This window comes from Eutrigla gurnardus, assembly GCF_963514095.1.
Source record: "Eutrigla gurnardus genome assembly, chromosome: 19".
In the NCBI taxonomy this organism is placed as follows: Eukaryota; Metazoa; Chordata; class Actinopteri; order Perciformes; family Triglidae; genus Eutrigla; species Eutrigla gurnardus.
The window spans coordinates 15100203-15120015 of record NC_139930.1 but is presented as its reverse complement, the minus strand read 5'-3'; the positions used below and the strand labels follow the sequence as shown (position 1 = coordinate 15120015).

At 40.6% G+C, this 19813-nt stretch overlaps 1 protein-coding gene across 3 annotated transcripts in view; it reads right to left on the bottom strand.

Annotated features, from left to right (window-relative positions):
- The window catches only part of sfswap (splicing factor SWAP), a 41199-nt gene extending 23027 nt beyond the window's left edge, over positions 1 to 18172 (bottom strand). The window contains exons 1-10 of one of the 3 annotated variants that reach the window (XM_084036117.1): positions 16613 to 18172; positions 15999 to 16162; positions 14088 to 14219; positions 11916 to 11992; positions 8775 to 9000; positions 8491 to 8591; positions 7483 to 7633; positions 3848 to 4109; positions 3458 to 3610; positions 3180 to 3273 (exon numbers count right to left, since the gene is read on the bottom strand). In XM_084036117.1, coding sequence (XP_083892243.1) covers positions 3180 to 3273; positions 3458 to 3610; positions 3848 to 4109; positions 7483 to 7633; positions 8491 to 8591; positions 8775 to 9000; positions 11916 to 11992; positions 14088 to 14219; positions 15999 to 16162; positions 16613 to 16641 — 1389 coding nt within the window. In that variant the 5' untranslated portion in view covers positions 16642 to 18172. The remainder of the gene's footprint in view (positions 1 to 3179; positions 3274 to 3457; positions 3611 to 3847; positions 4110 to 7482; positions 7634 to 8490; positions 8592 to 8774; positions 9001 to 11915; positions 11993 to 14087; positions 14220 to 15998; positions 16163 to 16612) is intronic. The other 2 variants (XM_084036115.1, XM_084036116.1) reach the window with 2 other exon arrangements.
- Positions 18173 to 19813: the final 1641 nt, after the last annotated feature.

Here is a 19813-nt window from a genome sequence, read left to right as displayed (position 1 = left end):
ACATGCACTCTGCATTTTCACCCGAAACCCTAGGTGGTAATAAGCTGGGGACTACGTGTCCTTAGCTGCTATCCACAATATAAACTGCTGATGGAAGGAAAGGGAAAGGTTTTGATGAAGCCAATGCCTCATGAGGTACATCTTACCATGTTTGAAGAATGCTTCAAAGGCAGCTTCCTATGCAGCTGTAATTGAACAGCGCTTTCAAAAGTCAAAGCACGTTACCAAGGCCCCCCAAACAATATGACTCCTAAAAAAAAAAAAAACGAAAAAAACTCCCAGGAGAAGAAGCAGGAGAAAGGTCACTCTAAATCAGTTCTGGAAAGACCACACCAGTCGGAGTTTGTAGGGATTTGTGTTAACACACACACCAATGTTTTATGCTGTAGATGTTTAGGATTCCTTGAATCACAAGAGATCACAAGCTTTACGGGAATTTCAAATGAACGATGGAAATATCATAATCGAACCAAGCTCTACACTTTGGTAGATGGATGGATACTTCCACATACCCCGTGCAAATAGTCTTCATGAGGCTTCATTTAAACAGTTTTATTTATCCATTCCAAAAGTGCCACGTTCTGAAGACGTTAAAGATCGCACCGATGCTCACACAAAGCAACAGCAGGCCCCACATCCTGCTGCTGTCTGCTTTGACTGATTTTGGCCCCGTTCTCACGTCTTCATTAACTGTGAAAATATAAATAATAGCAGCGACTGAGAGCAGCGATATCTGCATCCCATTACCCACAGAACAAATCACAAACACAAGGCAGGTTTCTTGATAGCAGAGCCGAGTGGCTGCTTGTTGGAGCAGCCTAAGCTGTGTCATAATGGGCCACACTCCTCTGCACTCTGACAAGTTAATGGATTTGATTTGTCCAAAGACGAATTGCTCCAAGCAAAACTTTCTCACTGGCGTCACGCTTTCTCCTCTCATGCTGACGCACACTCAACAAACATTGCATGTATACAAGTACACATAGGCATGTATATTTGTACATATAACCACGTAGATATACAACATCTCAAATCTTATATAATTCCCTGGTCTGGGAGGGCTCAAGCATTGATGGGGCTCCTGTAAACCAAACCAAAGCTCAGTTATGAGATCCGAAAAACACTCATGCTGAGACAAATTCTGGCAGTTTCTTGTTCGAAAATGGTTTGCCCTCAGTAAGTGACCTTAAAATGTAATAAAATGATGTATTTGCTGGAGACATTTTCCATTATCAACAATCACATAACCCGACTACAACCTGGCTTATCTGTTAAAAAACGTTACCTTGGACTTTTATTGCCAATTAATTGCAACAAAAAAATCCTACATTTCTCAAATATTGGACAACTCAGATTCCTGGTGAATAAGCTGATATATGCATCCATTTATGTGTCATGAGATCAGATTCTTAAGGGGTCGTGTCAGGAATTTATCACTAGTACAGAGAAAATAAAGAATGTATCTCGTGTCCTTGTGTATATTCCTAAGTTAAATGACTGGCTTCTTTAGTTGAGTTAATTTTGAAGCAACCAAAGCATTCTTAAATCTAGCTGGAGCAATATGAGGCTTCACGAGTCAAATCAATTTGGCATATTCAAAAGGTACTTTCTTTTAGTAGAAAATGTCATTGTTGTGTTATTATCCTTCCACCATTGACTGAGAAACACACTCTTTGACCTAAAGGACCTAGCTGCATGATTTGGCAAAGACTGAGTGTCCATGTAGCTTTTGTTTTATGGAGCTCCAGTCTTTTTTAAAATTGGTCCTCATTGGTTTCCCCGAGGAGAAAGCATATGCAGACAGACAAAGCACCCCATGTCTTTTTTCAGGGAGGATATCATAAATAACCTCGCCCCAAAATAATGAACAACATACTGCGGGATTCTTGCCTGACCACGGGGAATTTCTTAGCAATAGTTACTGGTTAACCAGTGCAGCATGCTGCATATAAGGTATCTGCCACTGGGGAGCTAGGCCTGCCAGCAGAGCCAGTGAAAGAGCTGCAGGTCTGTTGGCACTGCTGCTTATTTAGATCATAGGTTCTGATACACCTCGATCGGGTTTCAGTTCTGATGAGGGTGCACAGACAGTGACAGTAGGTATAGAATGCCCTGCAGCACTGACAAGGCTGGAAAAGTTGAAGAGCTGAACAAGAGAAACATATTCAAATGAGCAATCAACCATCAATTTGTTCAGAAAGAAGAAGAAGTTTTAATAGTGATGCGGCTACCTGCTTTGTTATACGATATTGAAATAAGAAGGAAGGAGACTAATTGGAATTCACAGGCAGAATTTTGAGCCTTAAAAGTCTTCATGATGGAAAGCGAGACCGGATTACCATTTAAGACAGATGGGGTTTTGGAGTGTAGACCTCAGGTGCCCAGTCAGGGGGTGGATTTAGCTCTTGATAATACTCAGCCAGTTAATATCCTCCATGTCACTGCTTCTTTATTATATTTTTGATCAGAATACCTCTAACTTTAGTGCGGCGGGTCCTCGCTTATCTGCACCAGCTAATTTCAAGGTTGGCTGTAAGTGCGGTGAATGCTAGGACAACCTCTCCCCGTGTGTAAACACTGGCTACAAACTCTGTTATGCATAATAACATGCAGGTGTGTTGAAAACAGTGAGGCTGACGGGAGACGAGTGTTTGGACTGGGGGTGAAGGTCACCTGTGGGTGTCAATCTGTTAAACCAAGCATGTACTGAGAAAAATAATTAAAAAAACACAATAAAGAAAGAATGAATAGAATATTAAGAGAAAACAAATATATAGCTAACTAAAGTCAACTTCCTATCTCCATAATGTTGCCATCCGAAGTCGTAATGGCAGATTTTTATTTATTTTTTTGCTTTATTGATAGAAGAATAATTATGCTACAACTGCTTCCCTGGCAGCTGTGTTGTTAGTCGTGTCACTTCATAAAGCTTTAATTGCCCTTTTGCGGATTTTATTATTTATTATTCTGAAGTAGCTATGATAAAACTGTGATATAAAAAATCTGTGGAAATGTGGCAGTTTTACTGGTCAACTGTATCACACACATCCTAGTGTCAGAAAACAAGTTTCGACCAAAGGTGTCAAGATGGAGAGGAAGAGAGACACACAGAGACACAGTCACACAGAGACACACACACACACACACACACACACAGACACACAAAAAGCTTGTAATACCTCTGCAAAGCTTCTTCCTTCCTTCTGCAGGAAGTAATTCTTCTTAAACTCGTAATAGGTGTTGTACTGGTTCCAGGACTGCAGGAAGTCAAACCTACAGGAGACAGAGGGAAGAACACATAATACTGTATGAGAGGAGAGAGGTGAACACTCATAAAAGATAAGGCGGAGGATGATGAAGAGGTTCTGCAATATCTGAAGGGAAAGTTACCGATAAGAGTTCCTAAAACCCAAGATGTGAACGGAGCAACAGATTTATTTCTGGTGAGAACACTCACCGTGGATCATTCTTGGCACGGACACTGGCTTCGAACTTAAGACCGTTCCGAGCAACATACTCGGCCAGCTTGTCTATGACTGGCTGGGTGTCGGGCGGTGGGGGGATGATGGCTGCTGACGCCGGTGCGGAAACTTGCACTTCAGGTTTTGAACTGTTTTCAGGGGAAATTAAAGATGTTAGATTTCAGAGAAGAGTTTCAGCTATTAGAACAGGTGTGATATGTTGTGCCTGTGTCTCATCGCTCTATAAAGTTACTGTGTTTTCAGTGTATTTATTAAAAAATCTTCATAGCACAAAATAAAACACAAACAAATCCGACAAAAACGACCAAATGTCACTAAAACTATGAGGAAAAATTGGTATTACACAGGGTTGTCCATTAGTTCACCTGGTTTCTGGTATAACAGCTGGAGCAGCGGAGCTGGTGACCTGAGGGGGCGCTGTGGCTGTTGGTGCAACGGCAATAGTTTCAGGAGGGGTGGGTGTAGTTCCCACATTGGGCAAGGCCTCAGAAGATGCGGGGGGAGCCATGACAGCTGAGGGCATACTGTTGTAGTAAGCGCTGGCGTCTATCCCTGGGGGAGGCGGGGCCAAGCAGAACGTCCCATCAGGAAGCATGTAGTACCCATAGTACATCGCGGCTGCATTCGCTGCAAAGAAAAGGGAAGGGAATGATATGAACTTCCTTTGAGAATTATTCAATTGCGTCTGATGATACAATAAATACTAGCTTTGAGAAGGTGATGTTCAGTTTTTGCTGATTAAAGGGCTAATTCAGATTTTTTAAAGTGGGGTTGTCGGAGGGACATATCCATAGTTGGTGTTAACCTACAAAAGATCCCAAAAATGTTGTTATTGTATGAGTTTGGTCAATCCAGACCCTTAAAACACCAAAGTCACACAATAAACACAAACATACTAACCGATCGAGGCAGCATTTCCTGTGTTCTGCGAGGTAAAATGACCGTTTTTGTGACTTTGAAGAGAGTATAGACAACAGCCTCAGTTCCCCGTTGGCTGTCTGGTGGCAAGGTGAAGCGGAAAATACTCTAAATATAGCATGTAGTGGCCTAACTTTTAATTTTGCTGCTGAGGCGTCCTCTGCAATACACTCCTTTGTCCCACTAGTTCACACTGACCCTTAAAAATAGTTTTTATGGTGTCGTAATGCTTTATAGTGGAGGATAATACTCGGGTTGATTCCCTGTACAGCAGAAAAGTGAGCAGTGCAGATAAACTCTTCTTAGCTTAACGTTTAGGTTTTATGTGGAATTACGGTGCGTTGGGTTAACAGTTTAGGGATGATTTATTCATTCATTACAGAGTATGGTCAACACAGTCCTTCTACTTCAACCTTGGTAAAGAACATCAGCAGGTCAGGGGAACATTATCTGCCACTGGAAATAGAAAGTGTCAAAACCAGGCTTGTTTAGCGTGCTTATAAATAACAGAAATGCCACATTTGGCACTGTGCTGATATACAGCTCCGTGGCAAAGACATGCCTTTTAGACCCACAGGAATTATTTCTTTTTGAGGTAAAGTTGACCTCAAAGCCATGATTTGTCTCTTGGTATAGTAAATATAAACAGACAGCAGCACATCAGTGCGGTTGTTGCGGTCAGACCTAGAGAGTTGAGTTGTGTAGAAGTGTTCATTATAGGGCTGTTACGGGCCTTCTGTTGCTGATGCTTTCTTTGTGGCCGTTTTGTGTACCGTGCTGTCCTCTCCACTTTCAAGCTGTGTTTTTATTTTACGTTTAATGTTTCTGCCGCAGTAATTAATTTAAATCAGCAGTGGGGAGAGAATATAAATCAAGATGCGACCTGTGTGTGAAAGGGTCGTCTCCCTTATCAGTGGGTTTGTATTACGAAGATTCTTTACTGGAAGCGATTGGGGGAAGAGGAGGGAGGAGGGAGGAGGGGGGAGGATTGGGGGGCGATACGGGAACAAAATAAATGGCCGGTGTCAAAGTGGAGACAGTGTGATATTAACACATTAGTCACTGAGCTAGTTGACTTTAATGACACATCCAATTTTCTCCCGTCACAAAAATGGAAAACCACAGCGGGAGCTTTGATGAACAAACTTGACATTTGTTGCGGTGGAGCTAAAGACTTAAGCTGTGGATGTGGAAGGTCAAAAAGGAAATTTAGTGGAATTGTTTGTCAGACACGTAGATGTTCAGACAGATAGATGATCAGCTCGCCGGATACGCCTAGGATAAACTCAGATACCTGGTGGATGAGCTACAATATGCAGCTTCCATTCACGTTTAATGGTCTCATGACATCAGATTCTAAGAGGGACCTTGGCAGGAAAAAAGGTTGTGCTTTGAAGGAGCTGAGCTCATATATGCTTCCATTTTACACAGTATGTAACATCTGTCACCACTACAGAGACGTTCTATAATGCATCTCTTGTCCTTGCGTCTATTTCTAAGTTAAATTAGTGGCTTCTTTCATAGAGTTAGCCAAATATATTCGATATTTTATAGACTGACCTTTATGTTGAAGTTAACTAATGTTTTTGGAGCTGCACTTATTGTTAAGTGTTACGAACACTCATATCTATTAGGGTCAGAGGGAGTGATTAAATGCAGTAGATTAAGGGAGGCATTCCAGTACAAAAGAGGTAATTGGGCGCCGTATTACCCACACCCTTTATTAACATCAGAAGTGTCAAAGTGGTTTCTCATTGGAGCGAGCATGGTGTTGCTCCACGGATGGTCAAACTAGCAGCCCCCCCCCCCCCCGTTTGGAGCAACAATGCTTATCAACGGCATTAAGCAACTGGGTCACCCACGACCAATTTACTAACAATCAACAGCCGCATCTCTGCAGCAAAGATCAGGTCAAAGGACATCCTCCACAGCTGTCTCAGCGAGGAATAAATTGCAGTAATGGACAAGTTTAAAGTCACGGAGCAGCGGGGGGGGCCAATGACCATGGGTTAATTTATGCAACCGTTTCAGGGAATGGGGGGTGAAGACATGCGTGGAAAAAAGTGCTTCAGCAGAAGTGTGAAGGATAATGTGGAGCGTGGGTGGATGTGACTTATCACGGATGGATACTCATATGGTCCTGCATACAGTATGTACACGAGCCAGGGATTCTTTTGAATTTAATGGAAGGGATATTGCTCTATGTTATTAGTTCTAAAAATGTCATTTTCAGTCGGGTTAGCAATTTCATCTCAGACGACGTTCCGTCTGCATCGGATATAGGTTATGTGTGGGAACAATCGAGGAATTACATTAGCATTGATTATTTTAGTCATATTTACATACTTTTCTAAAGTATTTCATAATAATACAATTAGTCAGCCGAGGATGCCGGCGTCCTCAAGGAGTTTTTCTTGTTGTTTTGGAACCGTGTATAGGTTTTGCCATGCATGAATTCAAGTCTGTCCTGACCCAGAACCTAGGTGGACTAGAAACTGTGGACCCGAGAGCTGGTTCAGGTACGGTTCTCTGGTTTTCGGGAGGTGCTGTCTACCCTGGAATACCGCTGATCTCAATATTACTTTGCCAAAAGGTGTTGATACCTGAAAAATATAAATTATAGTCTATAATGGTCAGCATGAATTAGTGGGGAGCTGTATCGACAAACCAGCAGGGGCAGAAGGGACTATACACGGAAATGGTCTAAAAGGAGGAAATCAGTGCTAGTTTTCTGTGGTCAACAGCACTCTCAGAAAAGAAAATGTGGTTTTAACACCTGGGGAGTAGGGCATTATGTTCAGTGTGAGACAAACAAGAGCAATCCTACTCGGCTGTGAGAAAACCACACAGAGATGAAAAAGTAATTTCTGAAAAATATAAAATACACCAGACCCAAAATGTGATGCACACTATTAACAGTCTCCAAATATTCATGTGGTTTTCTTTTTACATTCCAAATGCATCCTAGTATATTTCTTGTTCTGTGTATGTGAATGACACTATGACTCAGCTTGCAGATTGTAAACATGGTCCCAAGCGGTTGCCTAGCAATGCAGTTCTGTTGAAACGGGTCTGTACTCACGGTCAGCACTGTACTGCGCCGGTGTGCTGGATGCAGCTGGGTCGGTCACCTCTGCCGGTTCCGTTGCCACGGTTGCTGTGCCGTTCCTTTCCAGTCGGGCTTTTCGTACAAGAGCTGCCAGAGGATGGTCTGGGTCCATTACTTTTAGAGGCTGCAGAAGAAGGAGGTCAGTTTAGTGAGAACAGCCAAACAATTATGTTATTTTTTTTTAGGAAATGAATACCACTGAGATCACACCACATTATGCACATTATGGGTTGACAGAAACATTTTACAGTAGTTAGTATAATATATTCAGCAAGTATGCATAGCTCTCTGAAGTCAGAAAACATTAAAAAGCTTAATATTTAAGAATTAAGAATTATTTAAGAACGATATTGAAAAGTTAACTCCATAAAATATGAAGGACAAATCCTGAGTAAAAAAAAAAATAAGAGTGGCGAATTTAAAAAAGGAAAAGCCCTCTTGCAACTGTCAGACAGCTTACCATTAAAGAGGAGCTCATTATGTTTCTTTAAAAAGACATGCTTCCATGCTTCCTGCTGCTTTGTCAAAGACTAATGGCTGTCCTGACAATGCACATGAAAGTACTGAGAAAAAAAAAAAACATCTTGAAGACAGAGAAAATAATATAGTTATTAGAAAATGCAGTAAGAGACATCGGCAGTACGGCATGTACATGTAATTCACATGGCAGGTGCTTGTCGCCTAACCAGTTCAAATTGCAGCACGTTTTCGCATCATTATAACACATCTTCAGTTTGACTCCTTTCAATAAGCAGACTATGATCAGCATCCAATTAAAACCCATTCTCCTTCTTCTGAAGCTACACGAGTTGTTTAAAACCCCTGAAAATTGCCTCGAAAAACGATCAAAGATGAAAACTAGGTTGTTTTTCTTAGAGATGCATGATTTTCACAGGACAACATTACAATATCTATAGCAGTAACTGTTTCTGTCACAATGGATGGCCTACATTCTATTTACTACTTTTCTATTTACATTACCTTCACCAGCTCCTCCAGGCGAGAGCACCTTTTAGGGGCAAACAGACTGGGATGGAGGTAACTGCCATCCCCATCGTCATCAGAATCATCAGAATTGGAATCTACAGCAAGAAAAAGCACCAAAAAAAAAGGAAAAGATAATGAACATATTAACATTTTACATTATAATGAATGCAGAGTGCTGATGTTTGCTGCTGCATTCTTCATGTATAACAGATGTGATATCTCTGCATTGATTACAGAACATATTCTTGAAACTTCAGTGACTGTTTGCTGCTACTCACCCTGCGACTGCTCTTGCTTTTTGGCGGAGACGGGATTGTATCGGCCTTCCTTCATGGCCCGCAGGATGTGTTTGTAATAGGGGTTCAGGTAATGTTCAAAACTAAGAAAGTCAAACTGGGAGTTACCGGACTGCTTAGCTTTCAGGACGATCTCAAACTGAGCCCCTTGCTGGGATACAAAGTTTGCTGTCCTCTCGATGATGTTATGGGTCTTGATGGTTGCCGGCTAGAAAACAGGTAAAAAATATGGGCATTCAGTTTCAAATTCAGACACATGGTGGAGATGCTATCTTGAAACTCAAGCCCAAAGAATAAGGATCTGTTCCACGCATAGAGTTGAAAGATTCCAGGAACATTCAAGGTAGGTACTTTCCATGGGAATTAATGGGAAAAAATGGGAATCAAATGGAACTCAGTTAATTGCTTAGATTGGAAATACATCTTTTACCATATCATGAGAAGTCATAACCCTTTAAATTGCCGTTAAATTACTGTAAAATACATACTCTCTGAAATGTACCATGTTGTAAGTTAGCTAGCTAAACAATAGAGGAAGGTACTTTGGAAATTCAAGCAGACAATGTGGCCTTTTTGTGTAGTGCAACAACTAATAATACAATAAAGGCTGGTTGACATGTATACTTGCTTTTGGGTACTATCTTCTGGTTAAGTGAAATATCATATAAAATATGAAATATATCCACCCCGGTAATGCGATCACAAGTTGCATGAAAGCATGTCCTCTGGCTCAGACAGAGCAGTGGAGTGAACCGCTCATGTGATGGCTAAATGCACTGTGCAGAGGGTTGTAACTTTACTGAATTTCTATTCAATGGCATGCTGGCAAATGCGCATGTAACGGAATCGTGTTCTGCTAAATTCAATGGATGTTGACAATGAGTTCAATATCGAGTTCAATATGATATGGTGTGAGTCACCAAGCTTCTCCTGGAAATTCGACCCATTGCAACCTCTACTACACATAAGAGTGAGTGAACCTGACAGCTGCAAATAGCATTATGATGCAATGCACAGTTTATGAACAGCTTCTTCATACGAAGGACACAAGCTATTCAGGCCCTGAGCCCTCTCTATGCCAGGCATTCTTATGTTTGTTTTGATGACATTCACTCTTAAAGCACACATGGGGGGGTGGAAATCAGTGAGACAAGAAACGCTCCATTATTCATGTATTATTGTCCCCCTTGAGTGCATGTAATGATTAATCAGTCATTACCTAGGGAGTGCAGAGAAGTGCAGGAATATCCAAAAAGAACGCACATATCTCATCAAGATAAAAGTCATAATAAACACTATCTTTTTGGGATAATGGCCAAAAAGATGATGGTGTGTCCAATACTAACAGACCATTATTGTGTTCTAAGCTGCCAAGGACTTCCTGACATACAAGGGCCTTTCACACTCAGATTTATGGACTTAGCCATTAGTTAAAAAGGGGCATGTGTAATACTTGTTTTTTGTTGATGGGGTGTACACAAGGAAAGCATCCAAACACTTTGCCCCACCAATCTCATTTATGCAAAGGGCAGAAGAGTCTTCTTGACCTCGTCAACTGAGGTGCATGTGTCCTCTCCAATCTGATCTGGAACCTTTACTGCAATATCATCCATCTCTCGTCACATATTGGATTTTCAGTGACCACTGTCGTTGCAAGTTGTAACCATTGCAGTAATCTTAGTTTAATAAGTGGTTTGAAAAGCATCAGTGCTCCAGACCTTTGAAATCACTGCTCTCTTCTATAATTAAATATCAAAATTAACAAATCCAATCCACATAGTCTTAAAAAGTAATAAAAGACACAGACACTACACTGAAATGCCTTCAGAGAAAAAGGATATTCCCTTACGAGCTAGGGAGTAGACACTAATGGTACATGCATATCATGTACAGCAGCAATGTTGTGCTCTGTATTTATGCACAAGGGTGTTTGGACTTTGTTGTACGCAGCAGGCTATACACTAAATATGCACAGAGTCCATGCAGACATTAAAGCTCATCTTTCTTCCCATGCATAGTGGAAGCTGAAGGGGGTCATTGAATGTTCTGGTAGCGGACTGGCCTGGTCCTGAGGGAACGTTGCCCGACACAAATACACCAGATAGAAAGCAACTGCAATGCTTCTTATTTTTGCTTGCCTGTTTTTATCATTGGATATTATGCAAATATGAAGCATTGTCTGTATCTATAAAAGTATATTTCTTCACACAGTGAAATATGCAGTTTTGTAAAAAAAAAAAAACACTTTTAAGACATAAACCGCCACTTCATGACAATTCCAAAGTGAAGGAAGTACACTTAGTAATGTTCATATTGTAACTTGAACGGTCATAGATTGATTGCAGTATATAAGAATTATCTCTAATATAAGCTACTGGATGTATTCAGCCTCTCTGAGTGGCCATCGACCGCACATTTATTCTGTTAACAGAATAAACTATCATACTGACAATTAATAAAACGTCACGTTGATCCAACATCTAGTCCAAACCAATTAGATCTGAGACCAGGGGAAAGCCAGGCATTTCACATATTGCCCTGAAGCTTTGCTATCAGTGGAAAGCAATTGCGGCGCCTGGCTCCAACAACTGCAGCTGCCTTCATCTTGTGAGGTCACCGTTGTCTACATTTGTGCCAAAAAAAGAGCCGGCATGTACTTTGTGCTTGGTAAGCTATTCTGCATGGGTAATCTAAAACGAGCATAAATGTTCATGTGTGAGCCAATTGTACATATTAAGGATGTTAATGATTAACCATTTAAGGAGAATAGCTTTGTTGGTTAAAGCATTCTCCTTTAAGTGACAGGCTGATCCTCTGCTTCAAATATTTCTATTATATATATATATATATATGGCCTTCATTTTTTAGGCTCAATAATCAATGTTGTTCCTCATATATTGTCACAGCTGGACAGCTTGTTAGGCACTTCAACAGAGCCCCCCTGTATGCAAGGCACTGACCCTGTCAGTTTACACTCAGTTATCGAGGGTCAGCTAATGACCGTAAAGAAAAATCCCAAATTAGCACCTCTAGTCGATACGTGTGTATATGGTGTGTATCACTATGTAAAAGGGCACAATAGGGCATGATCATCAGTAAACCAGCGGGCTATTTAATACTCACCAGTTCCACATCAGGAGGGATAGCGAGCCCCGGGGGAGCAACGAACGGTTCCTCACTCTCCTCAGGCTCCAACTCTTCTATGCGTGAAGACGAAAAAGAACGATAGAGTCTTGTTAGTCATCTATAATGAAAAGTAAATATACCCTGCCGGATATATACCCAGTTGAGCAGTAGCTTGGGATTCATTTGGAATGTCTAAAACATTTCAAAAAAAGTTAGTGAAGCACGTCCACCATCCCACAAATATATCATGGCACACTCTTTGTCCTTCATCTGCACAAACGTACAGGGGGAACTTCATTAGCATTTTTAATGATGTACTTCGGGGGGTTTGCACACTAATGAAGAAGATGAGCTTCCTTAATTTAAGACATTGTATCTATGGGGGGGGGGAGGCTTCCCACCACTCCTACGGATTTCACTCGGCCTGCTTTTCGTAGGGCATGAAAGCCACACTGTTTCCATGTGTTCACTCCATCTTCACGTCACGTCTCTACTCCAATTTAGTTAGAATATAATGGCCTTCAAAACACCGCTCCGGTTTTCAAAGACGACATGCTCTTAATCATCACTTCAGTTATATAACAGGATTATAATCAGGGTTGACAAGCTTGTATTTGTCTGCTATATATCTGGCAAATTATGTAACAATGGTTATCACTACCTACCTATCAAAATGGAAGTACTCGCACTTTTTACAAAGCAGACCAGCACCATTCCTATTTACAAGTCACAATCCACAGTACGACCACACATCGGCTCCATACAGCAGGGAGACAAGAGGGCACTCTGCTTACAGAGCTAAATAAGACAGCCAATACTTCTAAATTGGTTGGTATATGTGGAATGCTGGTATTTCAGTGAAGGTGCATTTAATCAACTGAGCTAACAGATAGAGTGCACATTCAAATCCAGTTCCCTTTTTTGACAGGGTATGAAATCATTGGCTATTGGTATATTTAGACAGACAACAGATAATAAATCACATTATAATGTAACTTCTGGTTTGGCTTTTACTCAGGAGAAAATAAGTAAGAATTATTTGATTGATATTGTGATTATGTGTCTCCAAATCTATTAGCCCAAACATTCCCTTTGAGGCTTGCATTGTGGTGGGGGATTTTTTTTTTTTTTTTCTCTCGTGATAAAAGCAAACACTTTCAAAGCAAAACCTGACAACAAACTGTAGCATGGATTCAACTAAAACCAGCTCAAAATGATAATGGCCAGGGTGACATGACCCTTACTGCCAAAGGACAAATCCTACTAGCAACTGTTGTGAGTTTTGGCAGACATATTCGTACCCTGGACTCAGCTCTACTGTGTGTGTGTGTGTGTGTGTGTGTGTGTGTGTGTGTGTGTGTGTGTGTGTGTGTGTGTGTGTGTGTGTGTGCGTGTGTGTGTGTGTGTGTGTGTGTGTGTGTGTGTTTCCAGTCAGATATGGATGGCCCTTGCTGGTGTTCACAGGTGATTAAAACACATAATGTCAAACCTCCTACCATTCTGGCTGAAATAAATGAATAAATAAGTAAATAAATAGAGCTTCAACTGCAGGGTTTCAATAGAGGGTTATTATAAAGGATTATAATACACTTTATGGTATAACTCTGTAATATTGAATTAAATAAATATATGATTGATTGACACGTTCACTATGTCCTCTGCAGGCAGAAATATTCACTCCAGCAGCTCCCTGGAGGGTGTGTATCCGCAGATGGTTGCATAGATTAGAATATTTTGAAGAAAAAAAAAGGAAGAAATAGATTAGAAATGGATTAGACAGACCTGCTGTGTTCTTCACAGCAGACTGCAGCAGACAAAAATTCAAAAGTCAAGCAGCTAAAATGTAGACATGGCAGAGATCCCACCACAAGTGTGTCAAGGGGAGACGGGGGGAAGCAGTACATGTTCATGCATACAGTAATGTCAGTATCTTGAATAACCAAAAACCTGTTTAATTTGCAATGTATCTTTCTGCAAGATCCTGTCCTTTGCAGTGTTACCTCTATGAATAAAGCGGTGTTAGGATGTTCTGGTTTTGCCGCATTGTTCCTCCACAAAGTGTGTGTACCTGTGATATGTCCAACTGATCAATCAACTCCCTATCGACCTGAGAGTAACTAACCCAACTATCGGACTGGTAAGGCAAGCTTGTGAGTGATGGGATCTCACCGGCTTCCCTGTTAGCATCCTCCTCCTCAGTGGGCTGAGAGGGGTCATAGTAGTCAGCACTGTATTTGAAGGCCACTGCATTGTAGGTGCCTTCATCAGCCAGAGCCTCACTCAGACGTTTGTACTCCTCCTCTGTGGAAAGCAAGAAAACACACAGAAAAACATTTACTACAATGGTAAATGCACCTGCATTTCTATAGCTGGATTTATTTCTATTTTTAATTCCTTCACACACACCAATGGCACAGCCTTCAGGGGTAATTTGGGGTTCAGTGTATGTACGTACACTGAACGTACAGACAGACAGACAGACAGACAGATAGATAGAATTACTGGCATTTAAAAGGTTAGATTTACAATAATTCTTTCTCACAATAACTGCTGACTGCAATTATATAGTAAAAATGACAGCGTTATTGATGCCTTAAAGAGTAAATGTCACCGACAGATTCTCTTCGACATTATGTCTTGTAAAGCACATGAATCAATAGAATAGACAAAGATAATTACTTATTGGTTGCTAGACGAATATGCATGATTATTTGGCCCCAGACACTAACATTTTCCTATTGAAATTCATGGCAAAGTCTATCATAAAAAAGAAGCAAGGGCAAAATTGACACTAAAAATATCAATATTTCTAATGCTTCTAATCCTCCTGCTGTCCCTTCATTGGACAGATGGGTAATAACCTAAGTGAATGGGGTCAGGCCTCAAAATTCAAGGGCAAACTCGCCTGGGGGTTGAACCTGAGTGGGTGTGTGTGACACAAATCATTCGCTGACTCACTCTCTCCTGTCAGTTTGAGCATAAGACACCATATTTCAAATAAAACGGTGGTTTATCAATTCAATTACAGTCATTAAGTCTGTCTTTCATAAGGGTGCTTTGTCATCAAAACAGCCTGTTTCATTAAAATGCAAGTATCAAAGGGTTGAAAGCGATTTCCATAGAAATGGCAGCTGTTGAGCTGGGACTCGAAGCCGGTCCTTTTTAAAAGATGAAAACCTGGACGTGCCTTAGAAGGGGCTGTAAATCTGGGAAAAATCAAGATATTGGAAGTCTAGATTTAGGTAGAGAGCAAGTGTAAGAGTTGGAAAGAAGGAGACTCAGATTAAACATTTCTGGGACCCTGAACACTGAATGCCTGAGACGAGAGCGAACGCGCTCTATTTAAAACTAATAAAGGCAGCATTAAAACGCCACAAAGTGCCAAAGATTTTGGAGATTTTCGATTTGATATAGGCCATGTAACTGTGCCGTGTTGGCAGTGCTTGTGATTAGTTGTGCTTTCGCCCAGCAACCTTGGCTACCACAGACGTATTAAGCCTAAGTGAAATCTCCCTGCAAGCATCAGTTATATGCCAATAAAACACAAGGGTTAAGACTGCTGCCAATGAGAATTAATATCTGCCAGTGGAACGCAAGCATCAACCGTTTGTAAGCTTCGTAAAAGTATGCCAGTACGAAAGAAATATGCCAATGTTCACTATCATAATCCGCTGAAACAACAGAGATATGTTGCAGCAATGTAACAAGTTTATTAAATGGTTATAAAAGTGTTTTCTGACTTTAGTACTTCAAGTTATAGAGCCATACCAGGTATTTGGATAATGAAGTTATCTCACATCTTGTTTAAAATACATGCAATGTATTCACGGTGGGTCGGGACTTTGCTGTGGCTCATTAACCCATCACGTCATGAGACGATGGGAAGAAAGATTGTAATGACATGATCGATGGACCTGCAAAAATTCTGGCAGGTTTACTGCAGCATCTGCTAGCTAGCTGCCCTCACAACCATGTATATAAATGTCAGTATCATCCAGCATGCATGATCCAGCATGCATGATTTGCATTGAGAAGTACCATGCGTATGTGTTAAGTGTTCAGAACCAGGACCCTGCCCACCTTGTCTGGCCTCCTCTTCCAGCAGGTCAGTGTGCAAAGCCAGGTACCGCTCCTCATCGCACAGTGCTTCGATCCTGGCCTCCTCCTCCGACAGCTGGTAGGATGTATTCCATGACCCGCTGTCATACTCTGAGAGGTCATGTAAGTGACCACGCCCATCGTATCTGTTGGATGATAACAAGGATTAGAGAGAAAGAAGTCAACAACGTCTTTTGTACACAATATGGACCTACTTACCGAGGGCAGGGACCTAAAACCCAAGACGTATATAAAAAATGCTCTACCTCTGTAAGTCTGTCATGAAGGAGTATACTTGTAAAATACTTAAATTGAAAATGTATCAAAATACAGACAAGACAATAATGCACAAATTAAGTCCTTGGGCTTAATTGTCGATAGTGCACTTAAGATACTTAGCAAGCTCCCTGTTGCTATTTCCTTCTTGGACAAGTCTTACAAACCAACAACCCTACATCAAAAAGAAAAGAAAAGAGAAACAAACAAAGCAACTCGCCTCTTACCTTACAGGGTTCAATTCCCCCCCTGTAAAACTCATCATTACTTCTACATCTGCAAAGAGAGTTACATTCACACAGACCCGAGCACATAAATACCTATCCGCAAGAACCCAAATGGACGACATTTTCCAGGGTTCGTCCCTCTACGCCACTTCTCAGTTGCAGTTTCTTCACGGAGAGAAAGAAATGGGGTGCTGTGGTTGGCATTCGGGGTTTGGCCGCACCCCTTAGCCTACCTTACTGGGGAAAGAACTGGGTTATGTTGTAAAGACACACATACAAAGGCTGAACAAATGAAACACATGTTAGGCCACATCAGACCAAGGTGATTCAAAAGACTAAATGCACTATTTTGAGGTTAAAGTAATTTATTACTTGTTCCGCATGGAGGTGGCAATAACACATTACCCGATTGCCTGCGGGAACATTTTTTTTTTTAAGGGTGAAAGCACATTAAAACCTTTATTAGTTTGTCAAACCTCACTGTTAAACATTGGCAACGTCATCTTTTGAATCATCTTCACTGCTGTAACTTTAGTCTTGGTTAGAATTTTCTCTGGCCTTGTGGATTATCAGCAGTGCATAATAAAAACCCACATTCTTTGCTTTGTAAACACAATGGCATTTTCTTGAAAACACGACAGAAAGAAGGAAACGACTTCTGTGTTATACTCCAGTGTGACTGCTGTTTTATTCTACTATAAAGTAGGCGTGTGTCTAAAGGCTTCCAGAGGAAATCCTCCCAACATGCCAAGATGCAAAGTCCACCTAAAGATAATATGTGTAGTTTTTTTATTATATTTGTTTTGGTCTCTTAAATACACACCATTGCCCGTGTAAGGGGGTACACAGCACAAACTAATGCAGTCAAGTAAAAACAACATAACCTATCTCCATGAAGGTGACAGTGTTTCTGCAGTGGTCTCAATCAAACATAGTCCATGATATTTGCATCACTGTTGTGTTGCACTGCAGTAGTTTTAGCTGGTATGATACATTGGCAACTGAGTGTATAACGCTATTGATAGCCCAGCATCGTTGCTAATATTAGCAAAGACTGGCAGGGGTTTGCATCTTCACATGCTAATCTCGAAACTTCAGTTAGCATTTGTTGTCGGTTCAGAACATCCAAAAAAACAAGTTAGCAGACAAGAAATTAAACAGTGGTCGCCAGTTACAGGTATTCCCAAGCTTCTGCAAGACAGAACTCCAAGTGGTCCCTTGAATTTTGAAACAGGCTAACGGTAAGGATAGATGGTTAGCATAATGTTTCGGTCTAAGTTTGTTCAACCGACCTATCAATCATGATGCTCTTTTCCCCCATCCATGGGATAAGATGTTTTCCGTGTTCGTGGTAAGACGCCCTTTCGTCGTCCGGAAACAGTTTGCAGGCATAGCCGAACACCAAGAGGTCGGCGTATTTATCGCTGTCACTGATATCCTTCTTCACCGGTTTGTTGTTGTGGTCCTTCTTTGCCGCTCCGCGACGATACATCTCCCAATCTTCCGTGAAAACAAACTAACTAGCTAGAATTAAAAAAGCAATGACGGTATGCAGATGGATTTCTGACCACCAAATAGCTTTCATGTAGTCCAAATGTTACAATAATCCTTGATGTTATACTCCCAAACAAAATTCTACGTGCCCTCGGTCGCCATGTTGGAATTTAAGTAAGTGCAGCTGTGCATCCGGTCCGCATTTGCGATAAATTGTCAGCACTGTGAAAACTTGCCGTTAAGTGAACTATTTACGTATATATACATTTTGTCAAACAGCATGTTTTATTAAAAGTATAAATGACGTAAATATTGGTATTTTTGCCTTAACCGAAATTTCTGTTTCGTATTTTCACGTCTGTCGAATGTGCTGGTGGTGAATAGATCTCAGCGAAACGGCTGGTGGTATAACCGCTTGATTTTGAGGCTTGTACGTCACGAGGTGAACACTTTTGTGGGTCGAATGCAAGAGTATACTTGGTTTAAAACTATTACCCTAGAGAAAGATGTTAGTAAAATCAACTGGACAGGGTGTATACATGTTAGATGAATTGATTTTAATTACAAAGATGGTACTTATTAGGCAGCCTATTTATAACCAGTAGTACTTTGTATGTATATCCTTGTCATCGACTGTCTATTGTCTTTTTTTTTTTTTGTAAAGAACTTTGTGCTGAAATTGTTGGTTTCTTTGTTCTTTCTTCTTCTAGTCATGACAATAATAATAATAATAATAATAATAATAATAATAATAATAATAATAATAATAATAATAATAATAATAATAACAATTGTATATTTAATAAAATGAATATATTGAAACTACTGTTTCATACAGTATTTTTGGGTCAGTTCATGCATAATAGCCTGCAAGTGCATTCTGGGCATTCTGGGTGCAGTGATGAACTATAAGAGACAACAGAGTACATGCTGATGGAGGTAATGCTAATGTAAGGTCATTAACAGTGCAGGTACTGCAAATGTAAGCTGTTTGAGAAGTATAAAAGAGTGCAATATATGCAAAAAAAATACAAATTGAAGATAAATATATGAACAAATACAAATGAGATTTTAAATGAGTCAAACTCACCCAAACAGAAAGCTATAATGGATTATGTTCAGATGGAGGTAATGTAAATCCCGATCAGTGGAGGTATTGCAAATGTATACTTAAAAGCAATCCAAAAGTAAAATCAGTACAAGACTAATGATTACAGTCCAGAAAAATGTGATTAAAAAGTAAAAATGGTGCAAGAATAGTTATGAGTGCTGAAAATGTTTTAAAATGCAAAATACATTATAAATGTATAAAAACTATAATGCAAATTGTGCAGATGGCATCCTTCACACTTCTCCTGGTAAGCATGGTGTGGTGGACCTGAGGCCCAAAGAGATGGAGCAGCATCCATTCTAAGGCCTTCATTATATGTGTTTTCAGGGTAACGGGCCTGGAGTCATTCAGTACACTAGGGTATGTCTTATTTGGAACTGGGATGAGACGCGGTGCCTTCCACCGTGCAGGGACCTCCGCTCCAGTTCCAAGCTCGGGTTGAAAAGCAGCAGAGGCCTTGAGCAATCTTGGACATCCCCTGTCTGGGCAAGCTTAGCTCTCCTCTGACTTGGTCTAGGTGAGATTGTAATTTAATGGTGTCTGTGATTTGGAATAAACCACTATTTTTCGACAGGTCAACTAACATCAAGAGTGGAAAACATTTTTAAGCCTTCTCAAGCATGCAATAATCTGTTAAACAAATCCGGCAGGACCGATTCTCAATATGATTTTTAATGGATTTACTTTTG